Genomic DNA, 19,551 nt, shown 5'->3' with positions numbered 1-19,551 from the left:
TGCAGAAGAAACTCCCGTAACTCGGACATGAATGACTTCTGAAGCTAGTATCGGTTAAGGAAGGGTGCGCGTGGTCCGTATAAGATGTGGACACTGCAAGCAGGCGCCGTTAGTGAATGCCCATCCGCCCTGCACATTCGGCGACAATATTACAAATTGGTAGCATATTGTCATAGAGCTATAGAGAGTGTTCTGGCGTGGTGTACCCTAGCTTCTAAAGGGCAGATCATGCCGTAGTTCTTCCACTAGAAAGGAAAGCGCTACTAACTGCAAATCTTGATTGTATAGCTCCTATTCTGGAAACAAAAATTCGAGGGGACACTTGATCAGCCTTAAGGGCATGGTGCAATAGCGGTAATAGGTTAATGCTGATAAATGATGAAGAGGTCATTCTCAACTTAATATTATAAAACCCCGAAAGATGCAGGTTGGTCTCGGCCGCGGTGGTCGAATTTTAATGGAGATTAAATTCTAGAAGCCCGTGTACTGCGCGATGCCACTGCACGTGTGTAAGGAGCCAGCGCCACACTGCGGTTACAGAAGACGCACGGGAGGCGGACGAAGAAGAAAAGGAAAGGAATACGTGGCAGAGAGAACGTGCGGGAGCAGAAGAGGAAGACGGCGGTCGGCGACGGAGGTGGACCTGTTCTGCTGGCGCCCCGAGTTACCAGGCTTGGGCCTCAACCGCAGACGTCCGGGTGACCATACCCGGACAGCCGTCGTCGGGAACCTCGGCCGTCACATCCAGGCGCCTCTCTTCCCGCCCAGCCGACAGCTTCTCGACACGGGCCGCCTCTGACATCTCCGTGGCGTACCTGGGCTACCGGACCTGAGGGTCGTGCCCGGAGCACACAGACGCTATTTTCTTCGGCAGCGTTGAGGCCGCCGTGGAGAACGCCGCCGACCGGGTGTCAACGAAGGGAACCCGACACACGTGCCTAAAGTCTGCCCCGACGCCCAGCCACGCCTCCTCGATCGACGCACCAGGCTCATCACTGGGACACAAAGAAATTTAAGTGTGACTTTCCTTTTGACTGTCTTCTCGCGAGTGTTTGTTTTCCTTTCCTTTTTCCTCTTTGTTCTCTCTCTTGTCTGTTTTTTCCCCGTTTCATTTCAATACTTCAATTAGATTTTCCTTTCCTGCAAACGCTGCCTCGTTTATTTCTTTCCTTTAACTCATGAATGTTAATGCGTAAATTTTACCTGCAGTCTTCACCTCCTCACAAATTTAAGCCCCCCTTTCAGAGTTTTTTCCATGGGAAAAAATTACCTGGGGCAGCGGCACACAAGGCTGAAGCCGATGACGCAACGAGGAGGCGCTGGACACTGTATTGCACGCACCACATCACCACACACACGCACTCTGAACCGAACGACTGGTTCGCACGAACGCAGTTCGCACCAGAAAACACTGAACACACGACAGTCAACCATACAGCACAATGGAACACAACAGGGGAAACAAAGGAGCACACTAAATGAGCATATATACATTGACCACTATGTACAATATTTACAGCATGAGTACACTACAATAATTCAAGCCCGGCTCAAATAATCGGCACCGACGTTCACGGACCCTTTAATATGTTCTATATGGAATGTGTACTCTTGGAGTAGAAGGCTCCAGCGCAATACACGGCTGTTGTGGTGCTTGGCCTGAGACAAGTATTTCAAAGGCTGATGGTCAGTCTGAATGGTAAAGGAGCGACCATACAGGAAGATGTGAAATTTTTCTACGGCCCACACAAGTGCAAGACACTCCCGCTCTATAGCTGAGTAGCGCGTCTCTCGGGGAAGGAGTTGTCGACTAGCATATGATACGGGATGAAGGGTGCCGTTGTATTCTTGCAAAAGGATTGCCCCGAGACCAGTGCCAGAAGCGTCCGTGCGGAGAATAAAATCATTCGCGAGGTCAGGCGCCCTGACAATGGGTTTCGACGTTAGAGCCTGTTTAAGCCTGTCAAATGCCTGGTCTCGCTCTGGTGTCCACCTTACGCGGTTGCCTTCAGTCTTGCGCGTTAGCTCAACTAAAGGTTGAGCCAGCTCAGCATAACGGGGAATGAGACTGCGGTAGTAGCCGGCTAGACCGAGGAATGAGCGAACTTGCTTTTTGGTTTCGGGTCTCGCGGCATGTTGCAGTTTTGCCACGATCGCGTCCACCGGTCGGATCGCTCCATCACCCAGGGTATGTCCGAGAAAAATGATCCGGGTCGCACCAATCTCGCATTTCTGAGATTTGACAGTAAGACCAGCCGCTCGAATGCGGCCAAACAACTCTGTCAAGGTGAGCAGGTGTTGTTCCCAAGTAGAGGTTGCGACTAGGACATCGTCTATGTAGTGAACTACATTTGGGAGGCCTTCTAGAAGGAACCTCATAAGGCGGGTAAAAATAGCAGACGCGGTCTTGATCCCAAAAGGCATATACCGGAATTGGTAGTGTCCCGACTGAGTCGAAAAGGCAGTAATTGGTCGAGAGGTTTCGTCGAGAGGGACCTGCCAATAGCCTTTTGTGAGGTCCAACTTCGAGAAGTAGGTCTTAGTGCCGACCTCCGCGAACATGATGTCCGTCCTCGGGATGGGTTCGGCGTCGGCTACTAGGACAGTGTTGATACGCCGGAAATCTACACAAGTGCGGTATGTGTTATCCGGCTTTTTCACGAGGACCAAAGGCGAGTTGTATGGAGAGTGGGAACGTTCAATAACTCCTAGCGCTAACATGTCACTAACTTCATTTTCAACAACCTCCCTCATGGCAAACGGTAGTGGGTACTGAGGAGTGTTGATTGGTTCCCTTGTCGTCAGGTCCAAGTGGCACTGAAGAAGGTTGGTGTGCCCCGTAACTTCCGAAAATATAGCACTGTACGAAGCCAACAGCGAGTCAAGGCGGGCCGCCTGGGAGCTATCTAACGCATTGGACCTCTTGATGGCTTCCACGCCGACCCCTGGTTTCGCTGCGAAGGTCGGTATAGGTTGCTCCGAGTCTTCCTCTTCCACCACAACGAATGACGACGCTTGGAGAGTCGTCGCAGGCTGTCGCTCTTCGTACCTTTTTAACATGTTAATATGAAATAGCTTCTTCGTGTGGCCGACCTCGAGCCAATAGTCAACGTCGTTCTTCTTGCCGGTCACAAGAAAGGGGCCTTTCCAGTGCATAAGCAGTTTGTTTTGCGACGCAGGCAAAAGAACCAGCGCGCGATCTCCGACGCGCAGCTGCCTGCGAGTGGAACGCCTGTCGTAATACAGTTTTTGTGACTTCTGCGCCTTCGCCAAGTTGTCATGTGCGAGTTGCAACGTCTCCTCCAGCCTCGCCCTTAAGTCAAGAACATAGCCATAGGTGGTTCTAGCGGATTCGCTTATTTGACCCGCGGTCCAGAGCTCTTTGAGGATCGTCAACGGTCCTCGGACTTGTCGGCCGTAGATTAGTTCAAACGGGGAAAAGCCTAAGCTTGCCTGCGGTGCCTCCCGGTACGCGAAGAGCAGAGGCGCGAGGTATCGGTCCCAAGCTTTGGGCTGTTCTTGAGTCAACTTACGGAGCATGCTCTTCAACGTCCCGTTAAATCGCTCCACCAGGCCATTGCACATAGGATGGTATGGTGTCGAAGACAGGTGCTTGATGGCGAGCATTTGATTGACTTCCCTCATTAACGCCGACGAAAAGCTTGAGGCTCGGTCACACAGAACCTCTCTCGGAAATCCAATGCGTGAAAACATCTCAAGAAGACCTTCTGCGACAGTGGCCGAGTCGATTGCAGGTAAAGGTATCGCGTCGGGATATCGTGTTGCAAAGCCTACCAGCGTAAGGATATAGCGGTTTCCCTTGGATGAAGCAGGGTGCAGTGGTCCGATCAGGTCTACAGCTACTCGCTCAAACGGTGTATCAATGAGCGGTAGACGACCCAGCGGGGCTCTCGCTACCTTCTCTTTGGGTAGAGTCCGCTGGCACATGTCGCAAGACTTCACGAACCTGTTGATTTCCGCCTGCATTCCTGGCCAATAAAACTCGCTGAGCACCTTCTCAGTGGTTTTGCGGATGCCCTGGTGGCCGGAGAAAGCACTTTCATGCGCAAGCGTAAGGACTTGATGGCGCAGGCTTTTCGGCACTACGGCCTGCTGTATCGTTTGCCCTGGACAGCTCTGGAACGCACGGAACAGAACTCCGTCTTCGAAGTGAAATGAATAGGCGGTGTTGTTTTTGCCAGGATAAGTCTCGCCGACTTTGTTCCGGCACACATCCAGTGTTGTGTCCTCCTCTTGCTTCCTTCGGAAGGTGGGTTTCGACACCTCCAATGCTTTGATGGACACGTCCCTGCACGCCATAGGAACCTTCGCCGTCCCCAGCACGGCAGAGCCTTCAGCCTCTCCTATCCCTTTCTGGACAGTCAGAACTCTTGGTGGTACCGTTCGGTTGATGGAAAAGGGGTCCAAAGCGCCTGGTACATTCCCAATGATCACGTCGTACAGTGGAGATTCCAAGCAGCGAGCGATGGACTTGCCCGAAAAATATGGTGACGAAATCAGCACCTCCGCCTCTGGGACCTCCAAACTGCTGCTATCCACCAGGAGCAAAGTAGTTCTGTTACCAGTAAGAGCCGCGTCGGGAACCAGGTCTCTACGCACCACGATACTGTTCGTGCCAGTATCCCGCAAAACAGAAGCCGGCTGCCCGAACAGCTCGCCTTGCTGCACCGGCATGTTGACACTCAAGACCGTTGGCCGGCAGCCTGCATCCACACTGGTGATATCAGGCCGCACTTCAACCGGAGGAATGGCAGGATACATACAACTGGCTGACGCCTCGCGGTCTTCTGGTTTCTTGCGCCTGCAAGACTGTACATTATGACCCTGCGTGCGACAGAACGTGCAGTACTGTTGTTTCGGCTGCGTCCGGCAGTCCGACGCTTTGTGTCCCGCCTTATCGCACAAAAAGCATCGCACTTGTAATTTGGATCCCGTAGTACTGTCCTTCGCCTTGGGGATATTTGGCTCCAACTTATCCTTGAAAGTTAACAAGTTAGATTGCCGCTGGGCCTCCAAAAAATGATCCGCGGCAACCGCGATTTCGTCGACTGTCTTGCAGTCCCGCTCACGAATGAATATTGCAAGCCTCGCATGGCAGTTCTTCAAAAATTCTTCGGCGACAATCATGTCGCGAACCTCTTCGAACGTTTTGCCTCGTCCTCTCATCTCGACCCAACGATCGAAAAAACTAAACAGCCTCGTAGCGTACTGCTTACCGGTCTCGCCGTCGTGGGGCTTACTATGGCGAAACTTTTCGCGGTATCCCTCCGCCGTGAAGCGGAATCGCTGCAAAAGCGCTAGTTTAGCTTTGGTGTAATCCAGAGAGTCTTCCGGCGATAACCTTCCAAAAACACGAAGAGCTTCTCCTCCCAAGCATAGGCTCAACGCCGTGGCCCACTTGTCTTTCGGCCAACCCTGACCAGTAGCCACTTGCTCAAATCGTTTGAGGTATGCGTCAAGATCATCCCGACCTTCGTTGAAAATGGGAATGAGCCCATGAGGGTTGATGGGAATAGACGATTCGGCCCTGGGAACAGCTGGTTCAACATCAGCACGTCGCTCCCAACCATCCATAAGCTTCACTCGCAACTGTAAGTTCTGTGCCTCTTTCTCCAAACGTTCTTTGGAAGCTTCACGCTCAGCGGCTCTCTCATCCCGCGTTCTCTTAAGCTCCTCTTCTACCCACGCGCGCAACTCTGCACCTTGGAGCCCCATGCGCTCTCCTGCCGCCACAAGCTCGGACGCGCTCATTGTGCTTAACGAAAAACAAGTACCAAAGCGATAACAGCCGACCTTGTCCTGTCGTGGACGCCAAATTTGTGAGGAGGTGAATACTCTAGGTAAAATTTACGCATTAACATTCATGAGTTAAAGGAAAGAAATAAACGAGGCGGCGTTTGCAGGAAAGGAAAATCTAATTGAAGTATTGAAATGAAACGGGGAAAAAACAGACAAGAGAGAGAACAAAGAGGAAAACGGAAAGGAAAACAAACACTCGCGAGAAGACAGTCAAAAGGAAAGTCACACTTAAATTTCTTTGTGTCCCAGTGATGAGCCTGGTGCGTCGATCGAGGAGGCGTGGCTGGGCGTCGGGGCAGACTTTAGGCACGTGTGTCGGGTTCCCTTCGTTGACACCCGGTCGGCGGCGTTCTCCACGGCGGCCTCAACGCTGCCGAAGAAAATAGCGTCTGTGTGCTCCGGGCACGACCCTCAGGTCCGGTAGCCCAGGTACGCCACGGAGATGTCAGAGGCGGCCCGTGTCGAGAAGCTGTCGGCTGGGCGGGAAGAGAGGCGCCTGGATGTGACGGCCGAGGTTCCCGACGACGGCTGTCCGGGTCTGGTCACCCGGACGTCTGCGGTTGAGGCCCAAGCCTGGTAACTCGGGGCGCCAGCAGAACAGGTCCACCTCCGTCGCCGACCGCCGTCTTCCTCTTCTGCTCCCGCACGTTCTCTCTGCCACGTATTCCTTTCCTTTTCTTCTTCGTCCGCCTCCCGTGCGTCTTCTGTAACCGCAGTGTGGCGCTGGCTCCTTACAACGTGTAAACCCACGGGGTCGAAATTTCTGTAGCCCTTCACTACGGCCCCCCCTCTTAGCCTAAGTCGCTTAGGGACGTTTAACCCCCCAAAACCAGACCGACCCAATCATGGAACCTTGGGGCATACCACTTGTGTCTCAGTGGCGTAACGCTTAAGCGGTGCGCCACTCCCCTGCAAAGCCAGGAGCTGCTGTCGGTCGGGCTTGTGCGATCAGGTTTGCGCTTTCCGATCAACCTCTTGAAACCAATCAGTAATTTAACTGCCGTGCACAGTTTCCTCGCAATCCGGTGGGAAGGTTGCGATGACCCCAAAAAATTACTTGGCTTTGACCTTGACCTGCCTCCTAGGTTGCTGCTCTGGAGATGTTTCGAGCATTATTCGCTCTAGCTCAACAACGCCGGCGAAGCCGAATTTTTTGCGACAGGATCTCCTTAATGCTTTCCCGTTAAATCTTGCCAAGGCAAAGCATGAAGCGTTTCCATGCCCAGAGCGTAAGGAAGGCTCCTATTGCTTCACCTTTCGCCGCTGCTGCCGGCCACATTCCAAAGGTAAGTGACGCTCGGTTCCTCTGGGTCGTACTGTACCCTTCTTGCCGTCAGGCAGTCCAGGATGCTGTCATTGTCAATGTCCATTAAGGCAATGCAGTCGTCGAACAGTGCTATTGCCTGCGCGGGAAAAGGCCAAATATTGATACGATCATTGATCAGGCTTCTTAGGTACTAAAAAACGCCTAGCAAAATTTTGTTTATTGACAATGGCTTTATTGCATTCTTAGTGAACATGCAATTTTTGGTTGGCGTCATTATTTCTTATATTTTAGGATATCAGGAGATATACACTGCGTGTTGAAAATTACGCATTCAGGATTTTCAACAGTAGAAAGTGAACCATATTTATGCAACCATGAGTTTGACGCCAGATATGGTAGCCCTGCAATGAGGAAGTAATTACTCATTAGCGTCCACTGAAGTGCATCATACGCCTACAAAGGAAAGCTATATAGCGCTTCCGTAGAACACCAGGTCTGTACGATATTTTCTTTAAGTGCGAATTTTTTTACAGAAGCTGTATAGCTTCCATTTATAGCTTTTGGGTGCACTTGGGTGGATGCCTATGAGTAATTACTGCCTTATTACAAACCTACTCCAGCTCGGGTTATGAGTCTAAACATTTGATCAAATGGTAGTCCTCTATATTTTCTACCACCAGGTAGCAAACCTATGGCAACAAAACGCTTTCGTGACGAGCAAATCGTTTCCATTGTTCAATGTTCATAGCGTTTGATTTAAAACACACATGTGTATGTTAAGCATTCATTTCGTCTGATCACTGGAGCTCGAAATTTGCTTTTTTTCTGCTTTCTTTAAATTAAATGTTATCGAAAGCAGTTATAGCACAAAATTCTCATTCGTGAGAGATGCGGAATAATTTTGAAAGCATCTCGTGACAAGCACATGTTTTTGCGTTTCGTCAGGTAGACCCGGTGACCGCTTAAAAAACTGTTTAAAAACTGTGAGAGATATAAAGGTAGGGTGCGTGAATGTACAGCCCCTTACACACTTGGAGGGAAACTGTAAGTGCTTGATGATCTCTCTTTGCGAAGCGCTGCTGCCGAGAACAGGAGATAACGGCAGGCACAACGTGCATGCGCGAGTAAAGTAGCCAGCCGGGCTTACTGCGCATGCGCCGGCTGTCGGCAATATAGTTTCGCAAAGTACGGTCGTAACGCGCTTCCAGTTTCCCTCTAAGTTTGAAAGGGGCTATACACTCGCAGCAAGGCGCACATTATTTACGTGATTGAGAAATATAATTTTACTAATAATTAGAATCTCTTTATTTTTTATTTTAGGGGAAATATTACATAGCAAAGTTTTAGGCCATTAGCACTTGCGGTGAGCCCATGTTTTAACATTGTTTTTGCGCAACGTTGCTCGAAATATTTAACTGCAAGAATGCACTCTTGAAAGCTCGTCGAGTTGGCTTTCCCGCGCACAACATTAATAAAGTTATGTAGCAAGTAGTTCTGATGCATCATAGACAGTAGGAATAGCTGTATTTTATGAGGCATTAGCAGTGAACGTTAATTCTCGCAGAATACTACGTTTATTGACATAAGTTTAGAGGTATGCAACGTGCGAAAGCAATCTAAATGCTGTCTGAAATGCGCGTTTTCACGTTCTATATACGGAACTTCATTGCTAAAAAAGAAAATCTAAGAACTGTGTTCAACCAAGGTTATAACACCACCTTCAATTTCGCAATTTTTTCAAAAAGTAATAAAGTGTTGGTCAGTTCATTTCAGGTAATATTTTCCTAATTACTAAAGTCTATCACGAGCTGTAGTTCGTCTTACTGTACGAACGACCTGCGGTGGCCGCATCACCGTTTCTTTCGTAGTGGTTAAAATAAGCACCTGCAAACATTAAATAACCATCCTTTAGACTTTTACAAAGGAAGAAGGAAGCACAAAAGCACGAATTGTTATCCGAAGACAGTGACCACAAGCTTAAGCCATTGAATGAGGTTGTGGGATCTTCAAAGCAATAGGGTCTGCTGACGGAGGTCTTTTATTAGTGCATTTCTGTAGAGCTCAATCTAAATTATGTTTTGTTACAAAGCAGCTACTATGCACTTCCGGAGCTTTGAGATGCGTAAGATGCACTGATGTGACAGTTTTTAAAAGGTACTTTAATTTACCCGGGTACTTTAAGGTACTTTAATATACTTCTAAACTTCTAGAGCGCATTATATCATCAAGCTTAATGTCCCACCTTGATTCAATTAATTTCTTTTATCCTCATCAACATGGCTTCAGGAAATCATTTTCATGTGAAACCCAGCTGGCAGAGTTCACCCAAGACATCCTTAAGGCCATAGACGATAACCTCCAAATAGATGCAATCTTCTTAGACTTCTCGAATGCATTTGATCGCGTACCTCACAATCATCTGCTTGCGAAACTTTCGTTCCTGGGAATTCCTGCCAATCTGATATGCTGGCTCGAACATTTTCTAAAAGGTCGCTCGCAGTTCACATCCGCCAATAACATCCAGTCACCCTTAACAGATGTAACATCTGGTGTCCCTCAATGGGCCGGGTTATCACCATTACTCTTCTTAATATACATCAAAGACCTGCCCTCTAATATTCAATGCAAATTGCGACTCTTTGCGGATGATTGTGTCATCTATAATGCAATAAGTATCCCAACCGATAACCTCACTTTGCAACAGGACCTTGAGGTTATTGCATCATGGTGTGAAAAATGGCAGATGCCTTTAAATCTTACTAAGTGCAAATCGTTGTCCTTCACTCACAAACACACCTTGACGAATCACACTTACAGCATTTCATCAGTCCCTATAACCATTGCAAAATCTTATAAATATCTAGGTGTACATCTCACATCAACACTTTCTTGGGTCACCCACATTAGAACCATTTGCTCCTACACTTCACGCATACTTGGCTACCTGAGAAGAAATCTGAAATCTGCATCCCCTAACATAAAACAACTCGCATATGAAACATTTGTGCGGCCAAAATTAGAGCATGCATCATCCATCTGGCACCCATGGCAATCGTATCTCACCATCGAATTGGAATCGATCCAAAATCGAGCAGGTCGGTTCATCACTTCATGTTACTCAAGAAAAGCCAGTGTTACCGCCCTCAAGCAGTCCCTCCGTCTCTCAACACTAGAATCACGCCGCGTCGTTTCGCGCCTATGCTTACTTCATACATTTTATCATAACACAATATCACGGCATGCTCTATTACCCGCCCCACTACGAACGTCCTCCCGGCTTAGTCACGGTAACCCGATAGCACGCATCAATGGCCACACGTCTGCTTACAAGAACTCATTTTTTCCCAATGCAATAGCACTCTGGAATTGACTTCCTAACGACATCGCTGCATGCACTGATCACAAAACACTCCGCGAGAAAATAAAAATTCACCTCACATAGATCTTGGTCACTTCTGCGCTCTTTGTAGCGAGTATTGCTTGATATATCTTTAATCGGGAACCCTGATATGACTACAACCCCTTTTATGTTTGTTTGTATGTTTGTTCTTTTTATTGTTATGCATGTTCCCATCATCGCCGTTGTAAAGCAATATGCCCCCCCCCCCCCCCCTTTATGTAATGCCTTCGGACCTTTAAGGGAACAATAAATGAAATGGAAATGAAATGAAATGGATGTGGCTGTAGGTTTTATGCCTTTCACCACTCCTTGAAAAACTGCAAACTGCATCTGTGCTGCGCCGGCTCATAGTAGATGTTCTTTGTTCCCGCCCACAAAAATATTGAGTGAGGTTGATGCAATGCTGACGAGCAGCCATTTACATAAGTCTGTAGATTCAGGCACGAGGTGAGCCGATGCAGTCGGGTGAAGGAAGTATCTCTTCATTCTCGGAAATCGTAATTTTAGTGGATGTCTTAGCAGAGGCACTTAGTACATTTTAAATGTACGTCTCTACGATACTAGCACAAATGAATAACTATACCCATAAGCACGTTGAGCACGTTCGCTTAAAAGACGAGTGCTGTCCTTCAATGCGACTATACAAACTCACCCTCTTTTTTCATTAAACAGCAGGTCCTTTTGCTGCAAAGATAAAAAGAACGTTACCAACCTCTCCAAAGTCAGGAATTTCACCCTGCTGCTTGTCCGATTCGCTATCCGCACTTTCAGCAGTCAAGAAGAAAAAATGCATGGCAACGGCCATACCAAGAAATAGAGGGGTGCGCATCATTCTTAATTTAGAATGTAACCAGCGGCAAGCAGCCTCATACCAACGTCTTTTATACCTTAGCCAGGTATGCCAAGCCCACGTGTACACGCCGGATATTTTACCATTTTTATTTCAGACGCACTTTCTATTCAGAACATGTCATTGGACGGTGGTATGCTGACCAGTTATATGTATAGAAAAACAGAAAGAGAAGCGTCAAACTGTTGTCAGGGCAAAAACCTTCTCTAGCACTCAAAGTACGTTTTATGCTCTTGATAATCTGTAATACTGCATTGAAGCAGAAAACAAAGAAACCAAATTCAAGTCGAAACTCAAACCGCCATAGCTTCCAGCGTTCAACGGCGAACATATAACCCTCCTTGACGCAAGACTCTGAAAAGTTCATTAGTGTGAAGTCGACAGGCGGTATGAGATGAAAGAACAATATACGCAACTACCCTGTCAGGGAACTAATTGCATTACACATGTACCTGTAATGGGTTCCTGAAATTAGTCGCTCACGAAGGGCGAGCAGGTGGTTCAGGACACAAAGGTTTTTCTTTCGCAATCCAGAAGCACGAATGAACTGTGCTGCGGGGAGGCCTGTATATATATATATAAAAAATCTAAAATTCAACTCATACAGGGGTCGTACATAGCGATATTACGATGTGCATGTTTTAGTTTTCATACGAACACTCACGCCATCTAATTAATCGTGTCATATCAGGACGCGTGCTGTGATAGAATAGCAGGGTACTGATAAAACGAATTCTTAATTATGAAATACCTAGCATACATGTGAAAAAGTGAGTGGACAAGAGAAAGGTTAAATTAACCTTCACTAGCGTCGGTCAGAACACCGGCTGGATGCCATAACCGCTATTACACCGCTGCAAAACATTTCTTTTCATTATTGTTCTGTAACGTCTCACTGCGTTTTTAACCAGTCACGTTCTTATGGTCCTGAATACAAATTCGTGCCCTATCTGGAGGATTGTCCCAGAACTGTACTGAAGGCTTTTGCTGGCTCTCGAGAGGTGCCACTGAGATTCCGAACGTTGTTGCGCACTGTTACAAACACCGAAATTCTTTGCAATCCATAACTTTTCAACATAGCTATCCACAAAGAGACCACGAAAAATATCTGACCTGTTTATCCGAGACACAAGGAAAGAAAGATTTCTGCACCGAAGCATCCAAAAGGCGACTTCCAGTCTGTTACATTAGAATTCCCGTCTACCAATCCGATAGAGCCGCATGGGTCGGGAAGCAACAGACACACATATAGAGTGCATATCACCAAAGACTCAGCAATTTCAAGATAAGCGGTTTGACTTCAAAGAGCGGTTTTTAAGTATGACATTCTTTTTGATACAGCAGATCAACTTACAGCTAAGTGAGAGCTAGAAGGCTGGTTATGTGATGCTGCATCGTTAGCTTTTAACTACTGCTGTTAAGCTTCTTAATAATGTGTTAGCATTGAAAGAGTATGTGTAGGTTGCAATGGAGACTTTCGTGATGGGGGGCGTACAGCGCGCCGCGTGATGCGGTACGTACCTTCTGACGGCATCATAAGCTGTCCACTGTACCAAAGGGCACCTTGCACACTGGTGGCAGTTATATTCAATAATAGTCCCGAGAGGTTCTCGAGATGTGTAGCTCGGATCTGATAAGCCATATGGTGAATGTGTTTGAAGCAGCCAGCTCCCGGTGCATTGGCACATCGGCTAGCCGCTGTACCACTCCGCCAGCAGTATTAAGAGGGCCCATAGGGGTCTATGATGGTCTATGATGGCAAAATATCAGAATTACGTCGTTACCATTCTTGCGTCTACAATTACGGCGGAGCTACTACAAAATCAGCAACAACAGAAAATGCTAACGCATTGAAATGATCCCGCGAGGATGGCCTAAAAGTGTTTTATTAATAAGATTGTGGCCCATCGACAATATAATCCATATCAGTTTTTCGATTTTCGACGATGCCATCCGGGTCACTTCAGCCCCACAAACAATTTCGGAGCCACAAAGCGCTGGAACCGAAACCACGCGACCAGACACAGTGCTAGCCACGCCGACGAGTGCGCATTACATACGGGAGTGCCCATCACGTGCTCTCTACCCGCTCGCCAGTTATCGCCGGTGGTGAGAGGCTAACTTATAGTTAAAACGATGACAATAAGTACTTCTCTAAGAAGCGTCTTGTGCTTTCTATGTACCTTGGCAGCAGTCAATTACGTTTCAGATCACTAGCTAATTCCTCTTAAATGAACTAGAACCAACGCTTCAGGCAACGTCGTCTGAAAAATTTCCATTACCTAAGAAAGTGTGCACTTATTGGACAATCCCAATATAAGTACACCTTCACAAGCCTCGACTCATCTAGAGAGTATTCGACAGCCATAATAATCCGCCTGGTGCTGCAATCAGGGATGTGACCAACCACCTTAACTTCGTGATTCGCAACGCGACCACTGTGAATTTCCATATGGGAGCAAATGACGGAAGCAAAACGGACACCCACATCCGCTCCGTACAATACGCGGAAGATTCCAGTACTATTTAGCCACATTGGCCGGAGATACACCACATGGGTACTCCTGATAGCCACGCCCACCTGTCCCCTTCCACAACCTGGATTCAGAGGAGCCCTCTAGCAGCTCTACGACGTCCAGTGGCAGCGGATCTCCTATAATCCTAGTTATTTAGTGTGGCTGTTGATGGTGTTCCGGAGGCTTATTTTCTTATTAGGAGCTCCACTGACACTATACTGGTCCTTTTGTTCTGCTTGAAAGCAACAATGGTTTGAACTATGTAGTCTCTCCGCCTTAGTGAGAGTGGCCGATGCTAAGGAAAGACAGAGATGGTACATGTCGCCGTGCTTTAAAGATACGTCATAAGAGAAGTAAGATAAAAGACATGCGTTAGCGATCGTCTATGGTGTCTCTTTCTTTTGTGCTTTCGTCGGTATCGCGCGGTACCACTCACAAAGATACAATCCTCAGGACCCTATTAAAATCGTGATGGGACTTCATCTGCAGAAGGGAAGTGTGTCGTGCGTTGTGTAGACGACGAAATCGCAAAGCTGAGCACATGTGTGTGCGTGTGTGCGTGTGTGTGTGCGTGCGTGCGTGTGCGTGTGCGTGTGTGTGTGTGTGTGCGCGTGCGCGTGCGCGTGCGCGTGTGCATGTGTGTGTGTGTGTGTGTGTGTGTGTGTGTGCGTGTGTGTGCGTGTGCGTGTGCGTGTGCGTGTGCGTGTGCGTGCGTGCGTGCGCGCGCGCGCGCGTGTGGCGAGAATGTTTCCTTTCATGAAGAGTTCACTGCGCTATCTATCTTTTAAGGCATATCTTCGGCTCCGTCACCTTCAACGGCTGGCACTCCAGGCACAAGACGACGGGAAACACTCAACGCTTCGTTGGTCGTGCTTGCTCTCGGAGCTTCTTCTATCTGCTGGCCGCCCTGCCAAACACTGCGCCATAGCGCTCCGTCGGAGGATATTTAGAACATGTGTTGGAGGTGCTAGCAATCTCCACACACTAGAGCTCCACAGTAGAGAATTGCCTACAAACCAAAACCATCGCAGACATGTTCTCCATGTACATCGACGCCGAACACAAGACGTGGGACACCATTCTGCCCTATGTGATCTTCTCCTATAACACTGCCGTCCAGGAGACAACCAGGTCTACCCCATCCATCTTGTATACGGCAGGGAGCACACAACACACTTCGCAATGCTCCCGCAAGTTTCAGACGAAGACAACCTCGACGTTGCCGCCTACCTTCATCGCGCCGAGGAAGCCCGAAGACAGTGAGCGGCTTCGCACTAAAGACCAGCAGCATACCACCGCCCGACGCTACGATCTGCGCTAACGAGACACGCAATATAAGCCAGGTTATCGTGTTTGGGTACGGACGCCAATTCGAAGCCGTGGATTGAGTGAAAAGTTGCTGCGACGCTACTTTGACCCGTACAGGATTCTCCGCCGCATCGGTGGCCTAGACTATGAACTCATTCCCGACGGCACGACATCTCAGCGACGACGCACACGCCCGGAAGTCGCACATGTCTTAAGCCATAAACCTTATTATGAACGCTAAAGGACTCGAAGTTTGCATTCTTCGTGTTTATTTTCATTTCAAAGTATCGAGGCGATGCTTCTTTGGGAGGGGGGTAATGCCACGCATCATTGTAGTGTTCGTTCGTTCGCGCTCAAGGCCGTAGGAGCGGAGCGGTATCATTTTTGTTTTTGACGCGAGAAGCGACCGGACTAATCTCGATTGATTACAGTCATGAAGAAATGCATCTACGTTTTTTTTTCAGATTCGGTTATCTCGAAGTTTCCTTGCAGGCTTTAAATTGAGCGATTCAGCGAGCGGCGGATATTCGTAGTTCGACGACTGACAAGCACGCTTGTTGCTTACCGCGCTGCTGTGCTGTTTAGTTCTTTGGCGGGCGCAAGTCAGCCGAAATAAAGACCTCTGTTTGCAAGTCTTGTCGCGATCTTCCTGACCGCTGGACTGCTGTGGCAATATATCAAGTATATGTATACTCGAGTATGAGCATGCATACATCAATTAGCTTTCCATGTCCGTATGAGAAGGGCTTCACATTTTTTTTTTTTTTTTGCAGAGATTCAACTTTTTTGTTTTCTAGCATAGTGCATGTTTAATGTGCTTGTTCCTTCCAATAAATTCTCTGTAGATTGGCTATGTTGTGGCGTCCTTCCTTTTTTCATCATCAGCGTGCACGTTTTGTTTTGAATATGTGAAATCGATTTGCTCTATTAGCTAATATCGATGTCGAGATATGGTTGGTTTATTGGTTTATTGGGGTTTAACGTCCCAAAGCGGCTAAGGCTATGAGGGACGCCGTAGTGAAGGGCTCCGGAAATTTCGACCACCTGGGGTTCTTTACCGTGCACAGACACGGCACAGCACACGGGCCTCTAGAATTTCGCCTCCATCGAAATTCGGCCGCCGCGGCCGGGATCGAACCCGCGTGTTTCGGGCCAGCAGCCGAGCGCCGTAACCACTAAGCCACCGCGGCGGGGCTCGAGATATGGATAATTAAGGACATTGTTCACTTTCTAAGTGGCTTTGAATATTGCTGCTCTCGTTTACCGACACACACTAAAATCATGGGTACTTATGTGCACACTTTCTTTTAACGCGTAAGGGGTATATAGCTCAAAAGGCAGGAAATCCGGGGTTATCTTTGTCCAAGCCAGACTTTCTGATTACCCACGTGACCTGATGACGTCTTCAACACTGCCTACGTCAACTGGAAAGAAAGGAACAGGGAATTTCTTCCAAGTGAGTTTCGAACCCACGTCGGCGCGAAATAATGACAAACGGACAGGTGGAAAGGTTATCTGCCATTCCTCTCTCTCCGTTCTCTCTCTCGCTCCGTTCCCTTTCCCATGGGTAGGGTAGCATACTGGGCATGGCCTAGTTAACCTCCCCTCCTTTCTATTCGTCCTTCTCGCAGCCTCGCGCTGGGCCCGGCATTATAGTACCCGTTTTAGGAAGCCGAAAACCCAGCGTGCGTTCTTTCGCGTCCACATTCCGTATTTAGTCTTACGTGCCCCCGGGTGCGTCTGTTATGTCGTGTGGAAGCAAAATATTTCGGGGTTCGCAGCTTTCTTTGCCAGCCTTCTTCCACCAGTGTGTTGCAGTTTAACATATGGCGTGTTCGGGTGCAGCAATAGAACAATGTAGTAAATGCGGTATTAAAAAAATCTCTGCCTCTCCCGTAACCGAGAATAGAGTAAGCATGAAATGTTTACGGGCATAACACATTGGTTGTAGATGGTACTAATCAAAATCTTCAAATGGGTCTAGTGTTTAACACACCTCACTACACCACACCACACTTCCTGTTGCGTCGAAGCGATCCTGTTGCGTCGCTGCTCCACCCTTAGGGACAGCGTGGAAGCAGTTTTTCCGCCCAAAGCCCTTCTCGCCCTGGAGCTCCCCTCTTGCTCTAAGCGGCCCTCTTTCAAAGCCCCTAACAGATCACGTATGAGTCTCGTTAAATCTCGTACGGTGCCCGGATATTCTCGTTTCATTGCCCGGATAAGTGGAATTCAGTGCCCGGATGATGGCTCTCGGTCTCGGCGTGACGTCACCACACTGCCGACAACGGGAGATAAAAGCATTTCATGCTTAAAATTCGTCGATAGCCTAGCGCTCACGCGGAGTGACCGCTGATGCTGATCAGTTCGCGCCGCCGCGGGTTCGAGTGCCACTGCAGATATTTACTTCGTTTATTTTTATTTCCTTCTGTTTTTTTGTACATTTTTGCCCGCTTAGCATATTTATAATGCAATAAAAAACCATAAATATGCATTAAATACATTAAATTACATTAGAAATAGACTAAAAGTTTGCAATTTAATATATTAAATATATATCCACTTCGGCTTAAAGAGGTCTACTGGTCGCCTTCTCAAAAAGAGGCGGGATAATGCTTCAACCCTGCTGAAAAAAGTAGTATGATGCACTAAACTCATACAGTATGTCACACAAATATCATAGACTTATCTCACAAATCGTAAAAAAATATCCTACAAATGTCATAAATTTTTGTAAAGTCAAACAGTCATCATAGAATATCATACAAATTGTATAATATTATATGATGAAGCCTCTATGAGGTTATTGCATCATAGAACTTTTTTTCAGCAGGGAACTGCAGAACAAACTGTACGCCACCAATCAAGAGGTGTATGAGAATGTAAGGTCACGGATGGAATGGGAACGACAAAGATACCTAAACACAGCAAATGATGACGAAAGTACCGCAGCAAACAAGAAGTGCTCGGACAAGTGCCATACTTGGCTTGCCTTATATATACCCACCGAGTGCGACGCGCTATCTTGCCCGGTAAGGCGTTTATTGCGAAAAGACTGTGGGCCCCCTAAATTATTGCAGATGTGCCCTAGTGGTCGCGTTCAAATCTGGGGGCGACCTAGAACCGAACTGCTAGTTGAAACTTGCGTCAGGCATAGGTCAGTAGTCGAACTGTCAACCAGCAGATACACGGGTGTGTAAGGGAGCCTGTAGGCCTTGTTATTCGGGGTTCTTTTTGGTGGCATATTCGGGCCCCGAAGTACCCAAGGCGCCTTAGTCGGTATAATGCTATCACATTCTCCGCGCGTAGTTTAAATAAGTGGTGATTACTTTCTTTCTAGAAGTTACCATAAACGAAAGGACGACAGGAAAAGAGTTCTTACTGTCTCTGAAACGTCATTTCGAGCCCTAAATTGCTCCACGGTACCTTGAAGTGGAATGCCAATATGTTTACGCGGACTACCTATTTGTTAGAATTTAAGTATACTTCAGACGAATTAATTGAGCAATTACGAAAGTGCACTTTAAACATACATTGCCAACACCAAAATGCGATTTCCCGAAACTCAATTTTGAGTATTAGATTGTTCAATGGCAGCTTCAAACGTGCTGCAATATGCTAATGCGGACTGCCATTTTGCTTGATTTTAAGTATTCATTGGTAGAATTAATTGCGTGTTTACGGAAGTACTTCAAATACATTGACAAATGCCATTTTCCGAAACGCGATTTTCAGCCCTCACCTGTTGAACGGCAGCTAGAAGTGGGCTGCAAATACGTTTAAAAGGGCTGCCCGTTTTTAGAAATCAAGCATACTTTAGATGAATCAATTTCATGTTTACGAAAGTACACTTTGAATACATTGACAAGATGCTAAAACTGCATACATATTTTTTCACGTATTTGAAAAGTGCTCGAAGTATCCTTTAAGTAAGGTATTTTTGGCACATTTTAACAATATATTTCGAATACCAAGCATGAAATTTCAGGAACGTATTTTCTCCATATTTTTAATGCATTCAGAAATACAATCAGAAATATTACTTAAAGTGGGGCCCTACCCCGTTGGTTGGACTTAGCCATGAACTCATGGCCTCGCTATGAACATAAACCGAATAAAAACAAATATGACACCACTCTCTCTGCGGTAAGGGCATCGCACCCTCTTCCGTCGGGGCTCTTCTTCCGACTTGTATCAAGCACCCCCCCCCCCCCCCCCCGCACCTTTACTCTCCACTAACGTGGCAAGTCAAGTTCTTGACACTGATGCGCTCCCACCCTTCATCACTGCATGTCCATCGTCAGCAACAAAAGAGAAATGGAAATGACCACGAAGCTCTTACAGCCCCGACGGCGGGCGCCAGGTGGATAAGAATGAGGTGTGGCAGGGAACA

General features: G+C 47.5%; 1 protein-coding gene across 1 annotated transcript; it reads right to left on the bottom strand.

The window, feature by feature from the left end:
- Nucleotides 1-1,592: 1,592 nt before the first annotated feature.
- On the bottom strand, nt 1,593-11,479 carry LOC149360187 (uncharacterized). The gene is made up of 4 exons (XM_089567799.1): nt 11,200-11,479; nt 7,075-7,223; nt 2,501-4,735; nt 1,593-1,659 (listed from the first exon to the last, which is right to left on the bottom strand). Exons 1-4 carry the CDS (start codon nt 11,317-11,319, stop codon nt 1,593-1,595), a joined length of 2,571 nt encoding a protein of 856 aa, XP_089423925.1. The 5' UTR covers nt 11,320-11,479.
- Between the last annotated feature and the right edge of the window lie 8,072 nt (nt 11,480-19,551).

The sequence above is a fragment of the Amblyomma mixtum genome, chromosome 2 (genome assembly GCF_055824585.1).
Source record: "Amblyomma mixtum isolate Tamu chromosome 2, ASM5582458v1, whole genome shotgun sequence".
Classification (NCBI taxonomy): Eukaryota; Metazoa; Arthropoda; class Arachnida; order Ixodida; family Ixodidae; genus Amblyomma; species Amblyomma mixtum.
Note: the sequence above shows the minus strand (reverse complement) of the source record. Positions and strands in the feature narration are given on the sequence as shown.